Source organism: Globicephala melas, chromosome 15 (assembly GCF_963455315.2).
Source record: "Globicephala melas chromosome 15, mGloMel1.2, whole genome shotgun sequence".
NCBI classification, from domain to species: domain Eukaryota; kingdom Metazoa; phylum Chordata; class Mammalia; order Artiodactyla; family Delphinidae; genus Globicephala; species Globicephala melas.
Genome location: NC_083328.1, coordinates 62019232 through 62040621, shown reverse-complemented (window position 1 = coordinate 62040621; position 21390 = coordinate 62019232). Strand labels below are relative to the sequence as shown.

The 21390-nt window shown below is 44.4% G+C and overlaps 1 protein-coding gene across 1 annotated transcript in view; it reads right to left on the bottom strand.

Moving 5' to 3' along the window:
* Positions 1–8707: 8707 nt before the first annotated feature.
* The window catches only part of ASIP (agouti signaling protein), a 197266-nt gene continuing 184583 nt past the window's right edge, over positions 8708–21390 (bottom strand). The window contains exons 11-13 of the mRNA XM_030830870.2: positions 11447–11616; positions 10141–10202; positions 8708–8884 (exon numbers count right to left, since the gene is read on the bottom strand). Coding sequence (XP_030686730.2) covers positions 8708–8884; positions 10141–10202; positions 11447–11606 — 399 coding nt within the window. The 5' untranslated portion in view covers positions 11607–11616. The remainder of the gene's footprint in view (positions 8885–10140; positions 10203–11446; positions 11617–21390) is intronic.

The following is a 21390-nucleotide window of genomic DNA, read 5'->3' as shown; positions in this document are numbered from 1 at the left end:
CCACAATGAAAACTGATGTGTCTACTGTTCCCCCCAACTCCACTCCTGATGCCTGGGCCTCATGGGGAAAGAAGGAATTGGCCAAGGGTCCTATAGTATCTGGTCTAACTGGATTTTTTTTTTTCCAGGAAAGTGAGAAGGGAGGTTAAGACCTGGGGGATTTTGTGGAACAGTGGACTGGGCTTTGAAGGGAGGAGACCTGGGTCTGCTGTTGACTCACCATGTGACTTTGGGCAAGGACAGAAGTACCTACCTCAGATGGTTGTTTTGAGGGTCAGTGATATAGCATGTATATAAAGAGTTTTGGGGGCTTTTTTAAACATCTTTATTGGAGTATAATTGCTTTACAATGGTGTGTTAGTTTCTGCTTTATAACAAAGTGAATCAGCTATACATATACATATATCCCCATATCTCTTTCCTCTTGCGCCTCCCTTCCTCCCACCCTCCCTATCCCACCCCTCTAGGTGGTCACAAAGCACGAGCTTATCTCCCTGTGCTATGCGGCTGCTTCCCAGTAGCTATTTTACATTTGGTAGTGTATATAAGTGCATGCCACTCTCTCACTTTGTCCCTGCTTACCCTTCCCCCTCCCCGTGTCCTCAAGTCCATACTCTAGTAGGTCTGCGTCTTTATTCCCGTCTTTTCTTCAAGAACCTTGAAGAAAAGTTTCTTTATGACCTTTTTTTTTTTAAATTCCATATATATGTGTTAGCATATGGTATTTGTTTGTCTCTTTCTGACTTACTTCACTCTGTATGACAGACTCTAGGTCCATCCACCTCACTACAAATGACTCAATTTCATTTCTTTTTATGGCTGAGTAATATTCCATTGTATATATGTGCCACATCTTCCTTACCTATTCATCTGTCGATGGACACTTAGGTTGCTTCCATGTCCTGGCTATTGTAAATATATAAACAGTTTTTTTTTTTTTTTTTTTTTTTTGCGGTACGCGGGCCTCTCACTGTTGTGGCCTCTCCCGTTGCGGAGCTCAGGCTCCGGATGCGCAGGCTCAGTGGTCATGGCTCACGGGCCCAGCCGCTCTGCGGCATGTGGGATCTTCCCGGACCGGGGCACGAACCCGTGTCCCCTGCATCGGCAGGCGGACTCCCAACCACTGCGCCACCAGGGAAGCCCTATAAAGAGTTTTACGTCAAGTTTTCAGGGCTGTGTCAGGCACCACTGGGTGGGAAGGAGCTGTTTGGAAGGCAGGAAATTTAGGATATTTAGAAAATTAAACAGTACTTTAGAAAAATCTTAGGATCTTAGAACTTGAAGGAACTTAGAGCATCTATAGAGCCAAATCCAGCATCTGTATATGGAGAAATGCGGGCCCAGAGAGTTTAAGTGATGTCCAAAGTCACCCTGCAGATCTAGGTGTCCTGCTTGCCTCTAGGCAAGAGCTCTTTCCTGCATACCAAGGCCCTCTGCCCACCTCCACGTGGCAGGTTATGGTGGGAGGGCCTTGCTAGGCTAGATGTGCTGGAATCCCTTTTCAAGTCTTGTTGGAGACAAGTAATGAGGAGCTTGGAGGGCTTGAGGGCCTGCTTATGTCAGGAGAACTACAAGAGGCAGCAGGCAGGGGTCGGCTCTGCTTTGGGGAGCTGAGGTTTCAGGAAACCTCAGGAATCCAGATTCTTATCCCTGAGACCCACTCAGGACTACCCCAGAGGACAAGGCTAGGAAATCTGCTTGAAGTGATGGAGGCAGCCAGGGGTGCTTATGTGATCAGGCCTTGTCAATCAGCTTCAGTAAGTTCCTCATGGATACACTCTCCAAACTGGCTCAAGGATAGGCACATAGCTCACATAGTTGGTCCAGATTCAACCCCAGGATTTCAGGATTTTTACTAGAAATCTGGTGTGGTGCAATACAGAGAACTGTCCAACAGTGATCCCAGGAGCTTACCCTGGGCTGCCTGCACCCAGTGCGGGCTGCGCTTGGAGCCAGATTCCCTCAGGTCTGCTGGCTTCCTCTCCCTGGCTGGAGGAGTTACAACCTCCGAGGGGTCCCAAAAGACCCCAGGTGCTGGGCAGTGGGCTTTTCCTGACAACTCCATAAATAGTTGGTACCTACATTCACACTGCTAAGTACCCTGATAGTCTGATTGCCCCCACTCACAGTTCTCATACTTGCCTTATTACAAGGGAGAGAAACAGAAGTAGCTGGGAACGTACACCCACAGTATGTCCAACAGAATGCCCTGCCTCAGCATGTCTCTTTGTGGGGAACTTGCTGGCTCTTCTAACTGCTGGCTTGTACAGATCCCCACTAACCCAGTGTCTCGTAAACCTGAGTGTGTCGGGACCACCTGGAGGGCTTGTTAAAACACAGATTGCTGGGCTCACCCCCAGAGCTTCTGATTCAGTAGGCCTGAGATGGGGCCCTATAATTTGCATTTCTAACAAGTTCCCTTGCGACCCCTCCCACCCAGTGCCTGTTGCACAGCAGGTGGCAACTGTAAAAGAGACCCACCTGTCCTGAAAATGGAGAAAAGGTGCCCTCTTCAGTAGGGCTCCCAGGCTTGGCAGGAATGTGAACCTAGAGCTGCTTCTTTGCCCCATGAGGGGGAAGCCTGCCTGAGGGTGACACCAACATAGAATTGCGAGACAGAGTGACACATTCCAGAGGACCTGAATCTAGCCATGCTTTAGGCTAACTAGATCTACCCACTGGACTGTTTAGTGCTGTGACAACAACAAAGTTCCCTTTTTTTCCTTTAGCCCATTTGAACAGGGTTGCCGTCTCTGGCAATTTCAAGTGTTCTGCTGAGGTGGAGAAGACAGAAATGACACCAGGAGAGAAAATGGGAGAAAACCTTGGGGCTGAGGCTCCTGCAAGGTGTTGGCTCTAGGCAGACAGAATCTCCTTTGCCTGGCTTCCAGTGGCCTGGTGGTTAAGGGCATAGGCTTTGGAATGAGGTGGGCTGGGTGTGAATCCCAGCGCTGAGGTGTGAGGTCCAGGCACAATACCTAGCCTCTCTGAGCCCCAAGTTCCCTTATTTACAATAATTCTTACCTTGAAGCAAATTTGGGAGCTTGGGTATCATCCTGGCATGAAGTAGCTGCTCAATCAATAGACATTATTAGCATGATCTTATGATAGTTACAAATCACACAGGCCTCAGGCTGTTAGCAGCAGCTCTGGGTCCCTGGCAAAAGGCAGGCAACAACCTCAGAGGCATCCTGGGGAGAGGCGGAGCATCTCAGGACCCTCCAGAGGCTCTGCACTCGTCTCAGAGCCAGTGCAGGGGGCTCCCTGATTCTGGTTTGGGTGAAATTACTGAGGATTACTTGAGGTGCTCCAGTACAGTTAGACCTTCCTGGGTAGTGGGGGCAGGGAGGTTCTGTTAGACAAAGATCAATTAATTTCAAAATCATTTAAGACTGGGAAACCAAGGCTGCTTTGGGATTTTAAAGGGGTAGCCCTTGGCTGATCACTGAATTCAATGTCCCCTTCCCCTTATCAAATAACCCTCTTTATTTCCCAGCTCCTCAGGGGCTGCACTGTCCTCCCTTCCCCCCCAGGCCCCTTCTCTCCGTTTCTTTTGCAACCTCTGACATGTATACATTATGCAGAATTCCAGATGTTGGTAGACATTGGGATAAATAACGAGAGAAAAAAAGAAAAAAAAAACGCAAAAAACTAAACTTTTCCCCAAAGTCATAAGGCTCTAGTTTTTGATTTGGGGAGGAATCAGCTCATTTAATGGCTTGTAAATGTGATCTTATAAAATTAGGTAATTTAGGAAGGTTTTTATCATTATCATCATTATATTAATTTTTCTTTAGTAGTCATGATTTTATTATTGCTCTGGTAGTCTATGCAGCCACTGGGTCCAGGAATTCCAAAGAGGAGCTCTGAAAGATGTGAAAATCTTCAAGAGTCAAAGGAATGAAGCTATTTGCTGGGCTCCGCAGATAACAAGAAGGCATGATCATCATCGTCATCATCACCATTAGGCGGCGCCACCTCCCAGATTCTACAGCTCCCGTAGCCAGCTGGGAGAGCTGACAATAGCTACTGTCTCTCTGCAAGCCATCAGTATAAAACTCTTTTCTGGAGCGAACATAAACATTTGATGATTTTACTGAGAAAACAGAAGACATTCCTGCCCTACCCCCAGTCCCACAACACACACCCCCTTTGCCTCACAATAAATATACTTCATGCATGGAAGAAGAAAGGGAGGAACACGTTTATTCTAGACTAATCTGAAGTTCACTACAGATGGTTTGGCTAATTCAGTTAAAATTAAATTCTTTTCTTTACCTATCCTGTCCCCTTCACACATGGGAATTGTTTTTTGGAGTTAAATTCCTTTATAAAGTTCCTATTGTATGACTGGGAGTAATTTCTTGACAGTGGGTGAAGATGCTACAGCTGTAATTGTTCAAACAGGTGGAGGCACTTAGAGTAAGGATCCAAAGATTGCCAATTAGGTTGGCCTGTGGTCCACAAGCCAGGAAGGGATTTGAGGTCCTGAGGATCTGCTACCCCTCAGGGTAGTGGTGTTTTTTTGTTTGTTTGTTTGCGGTACGCAGGCCTCTCACTGTTGCAGCCTCTCCCGTTGCGGAGCACAGGCTCCGGACGCGCAGGCTCAGCGGCCATGGCTCACGGGCCCAGCTGCTCCGCGGCATGTGGGATCCTCCCTGACTGGGGCACGAACCCGTGTCCCCTGAGTCAGCAGGCAGACTCTCAACCACTGCGCCACCAAGGAAGCCCAGGGTAGTGGTTTTTGAAGTATATTGCTTCTGTAGAACCATAACTTCAACTTCTGCTTTGAAAAACTTTGAAGCCATTTAAAAGTAATAAAAACATTCATGTTTACATGTGCTAGGCACCAAATTTTAACATGTTGGAGACCACCTGGACTAGATTTTGAAATAAACCTCTTGCTCTTTCTGTTTAACAGGAGACTGTTCTGAGGTCACAGGGTGAGTTGTTAAAACCTTTTTGCAACAACTTCTCTGTGTAAATTAGACCTTTTTCGGTACTGTGCAACCAGAACAAAAGATGGAAACAAACTGGTTGCTGAGGCTGATATGGGAGGGCAACCGTTAATCTCTAATCGCTGATTTCAAATTTTTGTGTGCATCATTACAACCTTATAGTAACTTAAAACTGTTTTAATGTGTATTATATAATGGGGCTCCCCCTTAAGAATTCAACTGAGGAAAGGGTACCTCTCCTAAAAAAAAAAAATGAAAACCATTGCTTCAGATTATGTTGCAGAATTTCTGGTGCCAAAAGTGTCCTCAGAATAAATCCAGAGACCAGCTCTCTCATAGTGGCCAGTCGTGATTTTGCCCTCCAGTAACTGTATCTTTGTTTTTTTTAAATTGGAGAATTACCCCTCCCACATTATGAACAGACTTTGTGGGACTATCAAGATGGGCCACCCTTTCCTGGGTACCACTTCAGGTCAATCAGATTCCCTCTCTTGGGAATTTGAATTATGAATTGTCCCATGCAAGATCTGAAGTGGTTGGAGGTGACTTATCCCATAGCTTTGCCCTGAAAACGCTGTCCATTGGTTTCTTTGGCCTGGCTCCTTTCACATCCCTCAGGGACCTATTCTTTCTGAGGCCTGTTGTATGGCTTTTCCTTCGATTCTTTGAGGTCTCCAGACCTCTCCAGTAGACTACCGCCACCCTTTATTTGTTTCTTAGGCTAGCCAGAATCGTTTCTGTTGTTTGCAACCAAAACATTCTGACTGATTTTCTCCGAATTTTGCAAATGGGGAAATGGTAGTAGCATCAAGAGGTCAGTGACTTCTTCATGGCCACACTGTGAGAACTTTGGCACAAGTGTAAGGCCATGCTCTACAGGAAGAAATGATCCTAAATCAATATCCACAAAAGTAGAACAAATATATCTAGGACAGAATTCACCTTTGCACTTCGTGTGTGTGTGGGGCAGGGGGGAGAGAAATATGAATAATGGTGTGGGAAATAGGGTGTGTGTGTCCCAGATCTTCACAACTCTGAGTCACAGATGTATTTCAATTCTGGTCACTCAGGCAGGATTTTGCAGAGACCCAGAACCATTCTCTCAGGACCCTAAGGCTTGAGGAGGAATTCTGAAAAGGTGGATGAATCTTAGGCTCTCAAGCTGAAAGGGAACTTGGGCAGATAAATACCTAACCAGGGATCTGAGTCAACAGAAGTAAGAACTGAGAGTCTGAGGGAACAGACCAAACATGCTAACAATGGTTCTTACCTTTAACAAGGGCTGGTGGTCATGGTCCACTGGACCATGAGCTCTGTAAAGAGAGGATTGGACTTGTTCACCACAGTATTCACAGCACCTGGCACAATGCCTGGCACCTAGTACGTGCTCAATACACATTTGCTGAATGAGTGAATGGGTTGGGCTTCCATGCGGTTGTTTGGACTCAGCAGCCTAGTAGTTTTGTCACTAACGGACTGGGTCTTTGGCTTTGCATCTCTGGCCTCACTCATAGGGGGCCAAATGGTGCCTGGTAGGTGAGCAATGTCTGGAAAACACAGGAGCAGCGGCTGCAGTATATTCCCAATATTCTAATTACTGATGACATTTACTCAGCAGCAACTGTGGTACAAGGAACAAAAGGTTATTGCCCTGTGGACATGCAGCCAAATTGACAGAAAACAAAAACAAGCAACTGGTAGCTTTTCTGTGTCTGTGTGTGTATGTTGATTGTTGTGTTAAGGTATAAGAAGCAACACTATTTCAGATTTATAACAAGAACAGCAAGAGTGATTATATCCCATTTTACAGACAAGTAAATAGAAGCCCAGAGAAACACAGACTTTCCCAATGTGCAGAATCGTGTCCCCAGCCTAGCCTGGAGCACCCATCTTTTTGTGTGTGTGCTCCATCTAGGTGGCTTGAGCTCTGTCCAGTCCAGGGTCTGATGTTTGCCTCCTCCATTCCATACTGCTTATGTCACTGCAGGCACAACACGGGTCTCCAGTTGAGAAAGGTCCTTGGAAAGGAGGGAGTTTTAAAACATTTGAAAGAGGGAAGATTGTAAGTTGACAAGTGCGTCAGGGGAGGTGGCCCCATCTGTGCTGACCCCGGAGCCCCACTGTCCTCACCTCCAAGGACCGAGATACATGGTGGTTACCAGGGCTGAGGCAACTGCTCCGCATTATTCTGTCACATAGCCTCTTTCTAGACTCTTTCTCATGTACAGGCAGGCCTTGTTATTATTATTAAAAAAAATTATCTTCTTACATCACCATCGTTTGCAGTTTCTTCTTTCTTATAGTGATTCCTTGGGGAAGAGCTCCAGCTCTGGGAGACGCTGACAGGTGAAACCTCAGCTTTTCTACTGGCAGGGATACCCTCAGCCAAGCAGGGCAAGTAGGTGATGTCATTTAGAACCCTTTCCTCTCAAGGTGCTGGGAGTTTTCATGTGACTGTGCCCACACAGACCCTGTTCCTACCTTTACCACCTCTCTCCCCAAAACAGCACCTCCCAGGGTCCTTCCAGAGATAAAATGCTGCGTTTCAGTTTCCCACAGACTCAGAATCTCTTAGAATCTCAGGCAACAGTTTGGGACACTAGGAGACAGGCCCCTGATAATCCAGGACAAAAGTTGCTGCCTACTCACCACACCCAGGCCCACTGCCTCCTTCCTGGCTGACAGAGCTGGGACAGGGAGTGAGGAAGGATTCCTGAACACCTGTTTCCTACTTGGGAGAGCCCAAACTCTAGGTTTTCAGAATTAAAAATGGCTAGGGACCAATGATCAGTGTTCATTTAGCCTGGGAGTGGGAAAACTCAATCAGATTCTCTTTCTAGGGCATTTGAATTATGAATGGTCCCATGCAAGAACTGAAGCTGTTGGAGGTGACTTATCCCATAGTCTTGCCCTGAAAACATTGCCCATTGTTTACTTTGACCTGGCTCCTTTCACATCCCTCAGAATCCTATCCTTTCCGAGGCTTGTTGTATGGCTTTTCCTTTGATTCTTTGAGGTCCTCAGACCCCTCCAGTAGACTACCGCCCTTCTTTATTTGTCTCTTAGGCTAGCCATTTTGGGGGAGCCTCCTAAGGCTCTAGGGTCCTCAGGCCAGAGCAATGCCCAGTCACAATCAGCCACCCCAATTTGTATCCGCAGACCCCTTAGGACAGACAGCCCAGTGAGACTGTGTATGGAGTTGTAGCCTTTCTTGTTTTGGGGGCGCTGAGGGGAGCTTCTTAGAAGGGGGAAAGGGTGAAACACTGAAAGGTAGTTCCTTAATGGTTCCTTTCTGCCTCCCTGGTTTTGGAGGCAGCTTCGGGTGTTCCCAGGCTTAAAGGAAGGGGGCAGCATTGTCTCTGGCGGCCACACCCAGAGATGGGCTTACCAGGAGGGCAGCCTCAGGGCCAGGTAACCACGTTTCCCCAGGACCAGGAGAGAGCAAGTGCGCAGCCCGCGGAACTTCTGCGGTGAAGGGGACTCGGCGAAGGGAAAAGGATCTTTCGGGTTCTTTAAAGAAACAGCCACACACCTTTCAATAGCCTATATATATTTGGATTTTAGCCCAGCCCAAGCCAAGTCTCCTTGAAGCCCCGCCTCCTAAAAGCTCCGCCCAACGTCAGTAGCTACGCCCACTCCCTGTTTTAGGTAGTCACACCTACTAGAGATTGCCCGCCCCAGAAGGGCCCGTCCGGGGAGCCCCGCCCGTGGAAGCCCCGCCCCACCCCGCCCACCACCCAGAGGCGCGCTCAGCAGGTGGGGTTGAGCACGCGGCAGGAACAGGCGCTGCGGAAGAAGCGGCACTGGCAGAAGGCGCACGGGTCGCAGCAGGCGGGCGCCGGCGGCTTGCAGCTGTCGCGGGTGGCCACGCAGGGGCCGGGCGGCGGGGGCCGGGGCTGTGCCACCTTCTTCATCGAAGCCTTTTTCTGCGGGGAAACGCCGGGTCTGCCCGAGCAGTCCACGTCCGCCCCACTCGTCCTCACCTCTGCCTGGAGACTCCTTGGACTATGGAGGCCCCCGACCAGACATCCCCACCTTCTGCCCACCGCCCGCTCGACTGATGCCCACAGGGCATCCCAGCGGGTCCCCGCCTGCTCCCCCAACAATGCCCCACTTCATCAAAACTTAACTGGCTCCGGCCTGGCCTCTTCTCTCCCTAGGGCATCCCACTCAGCTCCACCGTTTTTAACTACCGTCTCTGTTGTCTTCCCCTTCCAGTGTAGCCACAATCCCTGTCAGTTCTGCCTTCACAATAGATCTGGAGTCTACCCACTGCTTCACTACCGCTGCTACCCTGGGCTAGGCCCCTGTCTGCGGCTTTTGCCCCCTTACAGTCCGACCTCCAGTGCACAAAAGGGACCTCTCAGAAGACCTATGATGGCATCACACTCGGGCTTAAAGCACACCCTCCTCCCCGTTACTTTGGTCCTTGAGGCCCTCTGTGGTTTGGCCCTCCCACCTCTCCCACCGGTCTTTACCACACTGCCTTCTGTGCACCGAACACAAGAAATGAGTTCCTACTGCGGGAGCTTTGAGTTTGCTACTCCCTTTTCTGGGGACATTCTTTGCTGTGCTGTCCAATACAGGCAGCCACCAGTCAGCCATATGTGGCTGCTGAGTACCTGAAATGTGTCTAGTGCAATTGAGGAACTGAGTTTTCAAAAAACAAGGTTTTATTTTCATTTTACTTATTTTTAGGGTTACTTTCTATTTATGTCAAGTGATACTGGTTTTCTATATTGGTTATATAGGTTTTTAAATAACTATATAACCATGATAGAAAAGTTTTAAAATTAAAGTTTTAATTTTAAACAAATATATTAAATAGGTGAAACTCAGATATGGTAAAAGTTGTGGAAATGGTTCTGAAATGACTGAGGTTTGGGAAACATTGCATTCATCCAAAAGAATGAGTTATGGTGAAATTTCAGACAGGGTGTGAGCTAGTATATAGGAAGATGCTTTTTAGCAGGTAAGCTATTTTGCTCAGTGAACCTTAGCTTTCTGGGCCTCAGCTCCTGGGGGTCTGGTTCAGGGCTTGAGGCCAGGAAGTTTGGGTAGCTTTCAGTTTCTTGTGGGCATGTAGGCCTGGGATATCTTTTATTTAGTTCCTAGCCAGAGCTTGGGGATCCTCTCCCTTTAAGTCCAGTCCCACCCCAACAATGTGAGCTCCCAGGCCTACCTTGGAAGATCTTTTTTTTTCCGCTTCTTTTCTGCTGATCTTTTTGGATTTCTTGTTCTGTGCTTCAAAGAGAGAAGGAGCAAAGCCAGTCTCTGAGGGCCCTGAGCTGCAATGAAGTGGGAGGAGCAGAGGGGGCTCCAGGAAGCCCCAGGGTAGGGGAGAAGATGAAGGGTTGGCTGGATAGATCACATCTTGGGACTTAGGCCAGCAGGTTCTTGTTAGCCTGGCTGCAGACCTGGAGCCAGAGACTGGGAGCAGAGTCCTCTGAGGGAAAGCAAAGGTGGCCCTGGAAAATGGACTCAGTGTCTTGTACATGGATGGACTTGTTTTTCCTGTATCCCTATTTTCCATTTCTCAGAGCTTTGGAGCCAGTCATACCTGATTTGAATCCTGACTCTGCGATATAACAGCTTTGTGGTCTTGAGCAACCTACTTAATCTCCTTAAGACTTGGTTTTCTCATCTGCAAGTAGGATACTGTAATACCTACCTTGAAGAGTTGTCTTGAGGATAAATGAGGTATGTTTATAAAGCAGAAAGTCTGACACACTGAAGGTGATCAATCAATGTTAATGTGCCCCAGTCCCTTCCCTGATATATCTAGAATATCCTCTTTTTGAAGTGAGAGACAAGTCAGCAAGGAATATTAGTTTTGAGCTTAGGTTCTGGAGTTAAACACCTGGGTTTGAATTCTGGCTCTGCCAATTAAGAACTGTGTGTTAGTTACTTAACTTTTCTAAGACTTAATTTACTTAGCTGTGAAATAAAATAGGAATAAAAATAATACTCACTTCACAGTGCCTAGCACAAAATAAGTATATATGTTATTATTATTATTGTCAGATGAAGTCGAGCCAGAAGATCTCCATGCCAGGCTCTAATGCCCCTGATATTTTCTCCCAAGCAGTCATTTTCAATTCTCAACCCTGGCATGAAAGGACTAGTTCATCCCAGACTTGGTTATATTCTGCAGCATTTTCTAAAATTTTTACCATTGATAGGAGTTCCGTGACTCATTAAGTTTCAGAAATGGTAAGTTAAACCAAATTCACCAATTGTCATGACTTTAAGGTTTCTCAGAGCCTCTAACATGCTAAGCTGCGTATTCGATTGGTGGCAGGCAGGGCTTTCCTAAACCAAATGAGTTAAGGGGCACTTTATTCCTCCAGGATTGTTTTGAGGAATGAGCACGAAGGAGCTCTGACCTATGGCAGTAGATCCTGGTATCAGCTTGGGGAGTGTGTTTGACATCCTGCAGTTCTCTTGGGCCAGAGCCTGGAGGCTGGGCCCCAGGCTAGGCTACCTACCCACAATAGAGACAGAAGGGAAATCCAACAGGTTCATGGAAGAGTTGCTCCTTAGGCTCCTTTCATCTCTGGGCTTTTCCTCAGGTGCCAGGTGGCTGTAGGCAGTGAGGAAGCACAGGCAGACCAGCAGGGTAGCCAGGAGGAGGCGTGTGACATCCATTCCTGGAGGCCTGAGTGGGACAGAGAAGGCAGTCAGGTGGGCCAGGGGTCCTGGCAAATGGATGTGCCCTCCTGCTTTCTTTGGGCTGGTGCTCTGACCCCATTCCACACCCCAGTGTCCCAGGGGAGCTGGAGGACCAGCAAGGCTTAGGACAGGGAAGGGGAACTGATGAAGGAAGAAGAGAGAAAAGGAGAGATGGGAGAGGAAGAAAGAAAGACAAGAAAGGGAGGGAGGGACTTCTCTGGGGGTACAGTGGTTAAGAACCTGCCTGCCAATGCAGGGGACATGGGTTCGATCCCTGGTCCGGGAACATCCCACATGCTATGGAGCAACTAAGCCCGTGAGCCACAACTACTGAGCCCGTGAGCCACAACTACTGAAGCCCGCACGCCTAGAGCCTGTGCTCCGCAACAAGAGAAGCCACCACAACGAGAAGGCCGTGCACAGCAATGAAGAGTAGCTCCCACTTGCCCCAACTAGAGAAAGCCCGCGCGCAGCAATGAAGACCCAACACAGCCATAAATAAATAAATAAATAAATAAATAAATAAATAAATAAATAAATAAATAATTTTTTTAAAAAGGGAGGGAGATCGATGTAAGGAGAAAAGGAATGCATTGCAATTGGTCTCTGCCTTCCAGAGGGTGGGGCGCTGGGGTTTTTTAAGTCAGTAGCCCCAGGAGACCCTAGGCTTGGGCAGAGTTGTTGAAAGGTCCCCAGTAATGCCTCACAGTGGCAGAGGTCTTACTGAAGTGCAGAGAACAAGGCTCATGAGTTAAGACTAAACGAGACGGTGTAGGGATAAATGGCTTTTTTGGACAAGTGTGTAAGTCATTGCATATGCTATATTCCGACATCCAGAGGAAATAAATGCAGATATGGTTTGCGTCAGGAGGATAGGATGGACCTGTTCAAATAGGCTAACTATATTTATCGATTTATTGCTAGCTGGATTTTGATGAACCAGACAGATCCCAGAGCGGATTTCTTCCCATGAATGTCTAGGTTTGGCTTAGTGAGGGCTCACAGCTTCAACAGCATCTTCATCTTCTCTGAGTGTGGAATCCCTACTCCTCACCCACCCTGTGCGTGTTCTTTCTGTTCTGGGAAAAAGCTGAGACTGCTTTGCCAAGGTTCTCTGGCCCTGCCATAAGGCATAGTGGGTGAGAAGAGAATAAAACAATCTGCTCGTGCTGGTCCTGCCCATTCCTGGGCTCAGCCTGGCAATTTCTAGCCTATTCCTCCCAGCCCTCAGATTGCTTAGAGTAAAATTTTCTCCATTTCTGTTACATTCCAGGAGAAGGAGGACCCAAATAGCCAGCCCCCAACCTCATTCTAAACTTCTTAAAGGTAGAGGGGACAGTCCCTTCCTTTTGAAGTTCGTCCTCTACCTCTCTCAGCCCTCACTCCATTTCTTCTGATTCCTTCAGCTCCTTTCATCAATGGGCATTTATTTGCCTATCATGAACTGGCCACCAATTTTCTTTCTCAAAGCCTGGTAGTGAGTCAACAGAATGAGCACTGGGCTCGGAGTCAGGACCTCTGAGTTCTTGTCTTGGCTTAAGCATTAGTAAAGGCGTGACTTTGGACAAATCCATTCTTTTTTTTCTTTTTAATGGACTCTAATTTTCTTTTTGGTAAAATGAGGGGAGTGGGCTAGGTGAATGGTTTGCATTCATTTAGCAGGGGAGCTCTTTCTTCAAATAAACAATGACTTGAAGAATCCCAATGTATAAAACAGAAAGAGGCAATACAGAGGTTTTTCAAGCAGTTCACATCTTTTTTGTGTGGTGGGACAATACTTCTCCTCAGGCCCTAGAGCCCAAAACATTTTTTGAGGCCCTACGTTTCCCAGCTCCATGCAGTTCCATCTCAGAGGTTTCTAGTCCCTATCAGCAATAGTTAACCCAAACAAACATTTATCAGGAAAGTCTGGGGACTGAGGCATAGTAATTTGCTCCAGCCTCTGCTTCTCAGAACTTTGTACTGTTCTCTGTCAAATACTTTATCACATTGTTTGTGTTTGTCTCTCCCACTTGATAAAAAAAAGGTCATGTTTTACTCGTTTTTGTGACCATGAACCTGGCACAGTGACCAGCCCCAAGCAGTAACTTGGACCCTTCTTCCTAGCAGGACTCCCTCTCTCTCTCTCTAATGATGCTGTTGGGCTCTCAGCTTGGAGAGCAATTTCTCCTTCTCTCTTGTTGCCCACACCCAGTCAATCAGTCATTAAGTTCTAGTGATTTTCACTCCCCCCAATTCTCACAACCCTCCCTCCCTTTCCATTCCTTCTGTCCGTGCAGCCTAGTTCCTCCCACTTGGTCTTCCATAAGAGCCTCGTCACTGGCCTCCTCAACTCTAGAACATATAACCAGACTAAGCTTCCTTTTAAATAAAGCCCCATTTCCTTTCATTCATTCATTCATTCATACCTACATTCATTCATCTAGTTAAAAAATATTTGTTAAATACCAACTATGAACCAGTGCTATGCTAGATTCTTGGGTAAAAATAGTGATCAAGGGGCTTCCCTGGTGGCGCAGTGGTTGAGAGTCTGCCTGCCGATGCAGGGGACACGAGTTCGTGCCCCTGTCCGGGAGGATCCCACATGCCGCGGAGCGGCTGGGCCCGTGAGCCATGGCCGCTGAGCCTGCGCGTCCGGAGCCTGTGGTCTGCAACGGGAGAGGCCACAACAGTGAGAGGCCCACGTACCGCAAAAAAAAAAAAAAAAAAGATACACAATGATGCCTGTCCTTACAGAGCTTACATTCTATCAGGGATGACTGACAAGTTAAATAAGTTATTCTAATAAAGCTTGTGCTATGGGAGACCTCAACTAGTGCATGGACTAGGGAAGGTCTCTTGAAGCATGTTGTATTGAAGCTGAAAACAGAGGGCTGATTTGGACTTATCCATGTTGAAGAGGAGAGTGGAGGTGGTGATGGCAGTGTTGCAGACACTGAGAACCATATACATGAAGATCCAAAGGCAAGAGAGGATGGTGCATTTGAGGAACTAGAAAAGATCAGTAAGGTTGGCAAATAAACATAACAGGAGATGGAAGCAGGGGCCAGATCATGATGGGACTTGTAAACCATGGTAAGGAGTTTGAACAATATCTTTTTTTTTTTTTTTTTTAGCGGTACGTGGGCCTCTCACTGTTGTGGCCTCTCCCGTTGCGGAGCACAGACTCCAGATGCGCAGGCTCAGCGGCCATGGCTCACGGGCCCAGCCGCTCCGCGGCATGTGGGATCTTCCCGGACCGGGGCACGAACCCGTGTGCCCTGCATCGGCAGGCGGACTCTCAACGACTGCGCCACCAGGGAAGCCCTGAACAATATCTTAAGGTCGATGGAAAATGAATGAAAAGTTTTGAATAGGGGGAGGGACTTGTTCAGATTTGCATTGTAGAAAGATCCCTCTGACTGGGGTGAGGAGATGGAGGGGACAAGACTGAAAGGAAGGAAAACCAATTAAGAGGCTGCTGCTGGTTCCAAGCATTCTATTCCTCTGCAGGGGTTACCCTGACTACCAAATGAAATACATAATCCATAGCCTCAAAAAGGCACCAGAGCCCTCTCAACCTGCCTTCCACATTCCTTTCCAGCTTTATCTTTTCCTATAGGAAGTATATATCCTAGCCAAGCTTGGCTACTACCTGGTCCCCATACAAAGCTCGTCCTTTACCATTTCTTAAGCCTGACAACTTCTGACCTAAGCACAGTACTTAGCTTGTTATACAAGCATTTATTTACTAACCACTGAGGCGAAATCTGTAGCTGTTAATGACTGCAGTATCCGTTTGCCCTTTCCATATTTCGTGTAGCATTTGTACAGTCTTCAAGCTAAAAATGGTTTTCACGTTTGTAAAGTGTTCTATTAAAAAAACCCAACAGAGACCCTATGTGGTCCACAAAGCATAAAATATTTACTCTCTGGCCTTTCACAGAAAAAGTCTGCTGACTCTGTCTAGATTGTGAGAATTGCGAGGGGCTGTTAGGCAAGCAAGCACGTCACGTCTGCTCTCTCAATATCTACTAACTGATTGAAGTAATTAACTGCTTCTTTGGGTAAAGGTATTGATGATCCTTATTAAAAGACCAATGTGACTTGGGAAAGTTAACTTGTGCCATTACCAACCAATAATACTTGTCATTAATTTATCAGATTTCAGATTCGTTTTAGGACAGGGCTGGGTCCTAATGAGACAAGAGTTAGGATTGGTAAGTTTTGATTATTAGAGGCAGAGGGAAAATATCCATTCTGAGTAGTTATCATAATGTTTTGAAACTTTCTATTACACCATGCTGCCTAGAATTCATAAAGATGCAGTGCAATAACCCCTGGAATACAAATAAGAAATATAATCATTGGAAATCGCAATATTTTGATTAGTTGCATAAAATTAAATGTGTATTTTTGTATAAGATCAATCTTGTATAAGATTTTATTTTGTATCCCCAATCTCTTCCAAAAGCAATTTTTTAAAAAAAATTTTTTCTTGTTTTTAATTAATTGATTTATTTTTTGGCTGCGTCGGGTCTTGGTAGTGGCACGCGGGATTTTCGTTGAGGGATGCGGGCTTCTCTCTAGTTGTGGAGTGCAGGTTTTCTCTCTCGTTGTGGTGCGGGGGTTCCAGAGTGCGTGGACTTCGTAGTTTGGGACACTCAGGCTCTCTCCTTGAGGCTCATGGGCTTAGTCGCCCTGTGGCATGTGGGATCTTATTTCCTTGACCAGGGATCGAACTTGTGTCCCCTGCATTGGAAGGCGGATTCTTTACCACTGGACCACCAGGGAAGTCCCAAGAGACCATTTTTTTTTTCAAGCAGCAGAGCTCTGGTATCAGTGGGTATTAATTAGAAGGACAAATCAGAAATAAATTCAACTTGAAATGAGAAAAAAAAAAAAGCAAGGAAAGAATGGAGATATGGTGGAATGGGTTGGGGAGAAGCTCTGATTAAGGAAAAGCTCCGATTAAGGCAAGTCACAAAAGTCATGTCATCGATTGAGAGGCATTATATGCAGTTATTCTATTTTTTTTGGGTTTTCCTTATCACGACTGACATAAAACTAACCAAAAAACATGCTGGGAATTCCTGCAAAGAAGTGAAAGAGTAATTGGGAAATGTGAGTTAGAAAAGGAGTGGCTGGAGTTTGGGGGGAATGAACTGAGACCCAAAGATCATATTCATCACTTCCTCTGAACACCTGATAATGCAGGAATTATCACCATCACAGCAACCAGCAGGCTTAATATAAATAGTAGCCACTGCACAATGGGCAGTGAGGAGATGTCACTAGGTAACATCTCTAGACTAATTAAGGATATAGTGAATTACAGGGCTTAATTATTATTTTTTAATTTTTAAATTAAATTAATTTTTTATACAGCATGTTCTTATTAGTTATCCATTTTATACATATTAGTGTATAAATACACCCCCACCACCACTTTCCCCCCTTGGTGTCCATACATTTGTTCTCTACATCTGTGTCTCTATTTCTGCCCTGCAAACCGGTTCATCTGTACCATTTTTCTGGGTTCCACATATATGCGTTAATATATGATATTTTTCTCTTTCTGACTTACTTCACTCTGTATGACAGTCTCTAGATCCATCCACGTCTCTACAAATGACCAATTTCGTTCCTTTTTATGGCTGAGTAACATTCCATTGTATATATGTACCACATCTTCTTTATCCATTTGTCTGTCGATGGGCATTTAGTTTGCTTCCATGACCTGGCTATTGTAAATAGTGCTGCAATGAACATTGGGGTGCATGTGTCTTTTTGAATTATGGTTTTCTCTGGGTATATGCCCAGTAGTGGGATTGCTGGGTCATATGGTAATTCTATTTTTAGTTTTTTAAGGAAACTCCATACTGTTCTCCATAGTGGCTGTATCAATTTACATTCCCACCAACAGTGCAAGAAGGTTCCCTTTTCTGCACACCCTCTCCAGCATTTGTTGTTTGTAGATTTTCTGATGATGCCCATTCTAACTGGTGTGAGGTGATACCTCATTGTAGTTTTGATTTGCATTTCCCTAATAATTAGTGATGTTGAGCAGCTTTTCATGTACTTCTTGGCCACCTGTATGTCTTCTTTGGAGAAATGTCTATTTAGTTCTGCCCATTTTTTGATTGGGTTGTTTTTCTTTAAATATTGAGCTGCATGAGCTGTTTATATATTTTGGTGATTAATCCTTTGTCCGTTGATTCATTTGGAAATATTTTCTCCCATTCTGAGGGTTGTCTTTTCATCTTGTTTGTAGTTTCCTTTGCTTTGCAAAAGCTTTTAAGCTTCATTAGGTCCCATTTGTTTATTTTTGTTTTTATCTCCATTACTCTAGGAGGTGGATCAAAAAAGATCTTGCTGTGATTTATGTCAGAGAGTGTTCTTCCTATGTTTTCCTCTAAGAGTTTTATAGTGTCCAGTCTTACATTTAGATCTCTAATCCATTTTGAGTTTATTTTTGCGTATGGTGTTAGGGAGTGTTCTAATTTCATTCTTTTACATGTAGCTCTCCAGTTCTCCTGTCACCACTTATTGAAGAGACTATCTTTTCTCCATTGTATATCCTTGCCTCCTTTGTCATAGATCAGTTGACCATAGGTGCGTGGGTATATCTCTGGGCTTTCTATCCTGTTCCACTGATCTGTATTTCTGTTTTTGTGCCAATACCATATTGTCTTGATTACTGTAGCTTTGTAGTATATAGTCTGAAGTCAGGGAGTCTGATTTCTCCAGCTCTGTTTTTTTCCCTCAAGACTGCTTTGGCTATTCGGGGTCTTTTGTGTCTCCATACAAATTTTAAGATTTTTTGTTCTAGATCTGTAAAAAATGCCACTGGTAATTTGATAGGGATTTCACTGAATCTGTAGATTGCTTTGGGTAGTATAGTCATTTTCACGATATTGATTGTTCCAATCCAAGAACATGGTATATCTCTCCATCTGTTTGTGTCATCTTTGATTTCTTTCATCAGTGTCTTATAGTTTTCTGAGTACAGGTCTTTTGTCTCCCTAGGTAGGCTTATTCCTAGGTCTTTTATTCTTTTTGTTGCAATGGTAAATGGGAGTGTTTCCTTAATTTCTCTTTCAGATTTTTTATCATTAGTGTATAGGAATTCAAGAGATGTCTGTGCATTAATTTTGTACCAAATTCATTGATAAGCTCTAGTAGTTTTCTGGTGGCATTTTTAGGATTCTCTATGTATAGTATCATGTCATCTGCAAACAGTGACAGTTTTACTTCTTCTCTTCCATTTTGTATTCTTTTATTTCTTTTTCTTCTCTGATTGCCGTGGCTAGGACTTCCAAAACTATGTTGAATAATAGTGGTGAGAGTGGACATCCTAGTCTTATTCCTGATCTTACAGGAAATGCTTTCAGTGTTTCACCATTGAGAATGATGCTTGCTGTGGGTTTGTCGTATATGGCCTTTATTATGTTGAGGTAGCTTCCCTCTATGACCACTTTCTGGAGAGTTTTTATCATAAATGGGTGTTGAATTTTGTCAAAAGCTTTTTCTGCATCTATTGAGATGATCATATGGTTTTTCTTCTTCAATTTGTTGATATGATGTATCACATTGATTGATTTGCATATATTGAAGAATCCTTGCATCCCTGGGATAAACCCCACTTGATCATGGTGTATGATCCTTTTAAAGTGTTGTTGGATTCTATTTGCTAGTATTTTGTTGAGGATTTTTGCGTCTATATTCATCAGTGATATTGGTCTGTAATTTTCTTTTTTTGTAGTATCTTTGTCTGGTTTTGGTATCAGGGTGATGGTGGCCTCACAGAATGAGTTTGGGAGTGTTCCTTTGTCTGCAATTTTTTGGAAGAGTTTGAGATGGATGGGTGTTAGCTCTTCTCTAAATGTTTGATAGAATTCACCTGTGAAGCCATCTGGTCCTGGACTTTTGTTGTTGGAAGATTTTTAATCACAGTTTCAATTTCATTACTTGTGATTGTTCTGTTCATATTTTCTATTTCTTCCTGGTTCAGTCTTGGAAGGTTATACCTTTCTAAGAATTTGTCCATTTCTTCCAGGTTGTCCATTTTATTGGCATAGAGTTGCTTGTAGTAGTCTCTTAGGATGCTTTGTATTTCCGTGGTGTCTGTTGTAACTTTTTCATTTCTAATTTAATTGATTTGAGTCTTCTCCGTCTTTTTCTTGATGAGTCTGGCTAATGGTTTATCAATTTCGTTTATCTTCTCAAAGAACCAGCTTTCAGTTTTATTGATCTTTGCTATTGTTTTCTTTGCTTTTATTTCATTTATTTCTGCTCTGATCTTTATGGTTTCTTTCCTTCTACTAACTTTGGGTTTTGTTTGTTCTTCTTTCTCTAGCTCCTTTAGGTGTAAGGTTAGATTGTTGATTTGAGATTTTTCTTGTTTCTTGAGGTAGGCTTGTATTGCTATAAACTTCCCTCTTGTAACTGCTTTTGCTGCATCCCATGGGTTTTGGATCGTCGTGTTTTCATTGTAATTTGTCTCTAGGTATTTTTTGATTTCCTCTTTGATTTCTTCAGTGATCTCTTGGTCATTTAGTAACGTATTGTTTAGCTTCCATGTGTTTGTGTTTTTTACATTTTTTCCCCTGTAATTGATTTCTAGTCTCATAGCGTTGTGGTCAGAAAAATGCTTGGTATGATTTCAATTTTCTTAAATTTACTGAGGCTTGATTTGTGACCCAAGATATGATCTATCTTGGAGAATGTTCCCTGTGCACTTGAGAAGAAAGTGTAATCTGCTGGTTTTGGATGGAATGTCCCATAAATATCAATTAAATCTATCTGGTCTATTGTGTCATTTAAAGCTTGTGTTTCCTTAATAATTTTCTGTTTGGATGATCTGTCCATCGGTGTAAGTGAGGTGTTAAAATCCCCCACTATTATTGCATTACTGTCGATTTCCTCTTTTATAGTTGTTAGCAGTTGCCTTATGTATTGAGGTGCTCCTATGTTGGGTGCATATATATTTATAATTGTTATATCTTCTTCTTGGATTTATCCCTTGATCATTATGTAGTGTCCTTCCTTGTCTCTTGTAACATTCTTTATTTTAAAGTCTATTTTATATGAGTATTGCTACTCCAGCTTTCTTTTGATTTCCATTTGCATGGAATATCTTTTTCCATCCCCTCACTTTCAGTCTGTATGTGTCCTTAGGTCTGAAGTGGGTCTCTTGTAGACAGCGTATATATGGGTCTTGTTTTTGTATCCATTCAGTGACCCTGTGTCTTTTGGTTGGAGCATTTAATCCATTCCCATTTAAGGTAATTATCGATATGTATATTCCTATTACCATTTTCTTAATTGTTATGGGTTTGTTTTGTAGGTCCTTTTCTTCTCTTGTGTTTCCCTCTTAGAGAAGTTCCTTTAGTATTTGTTGTAGAGCTGGTTTGGTGGTGCTGAATTCTCTTAGCTTTTGCTGTCTGTAAAGCTTTTGATTTCTCCTTCGAATCTGAATGAGATCCTTGCTGGGTAGAGTAATCTTGGTTGTAGGTTCTTCCCTTTCATCACTTTAAATATAACATGCCACTCCCTTCTGGCTTGTAGAGTTTCTGCTGAGAAAGCAGCTGTTAACCTTATGGGAGCTCCTACAGGACTTAATTTTAAAAAATAGTTTCCTTTGCTGTGCAAGTAACTCTTAAGAAATAAACTTAAAATACAATTTCTTAGAACCTAAGTAACTTAGTGGAATTATAAAGCTAGACTGAGTCTGGGAAAGGTAAAGTCTCAGTGGAATTAATCTTATTTGTGTATTGGG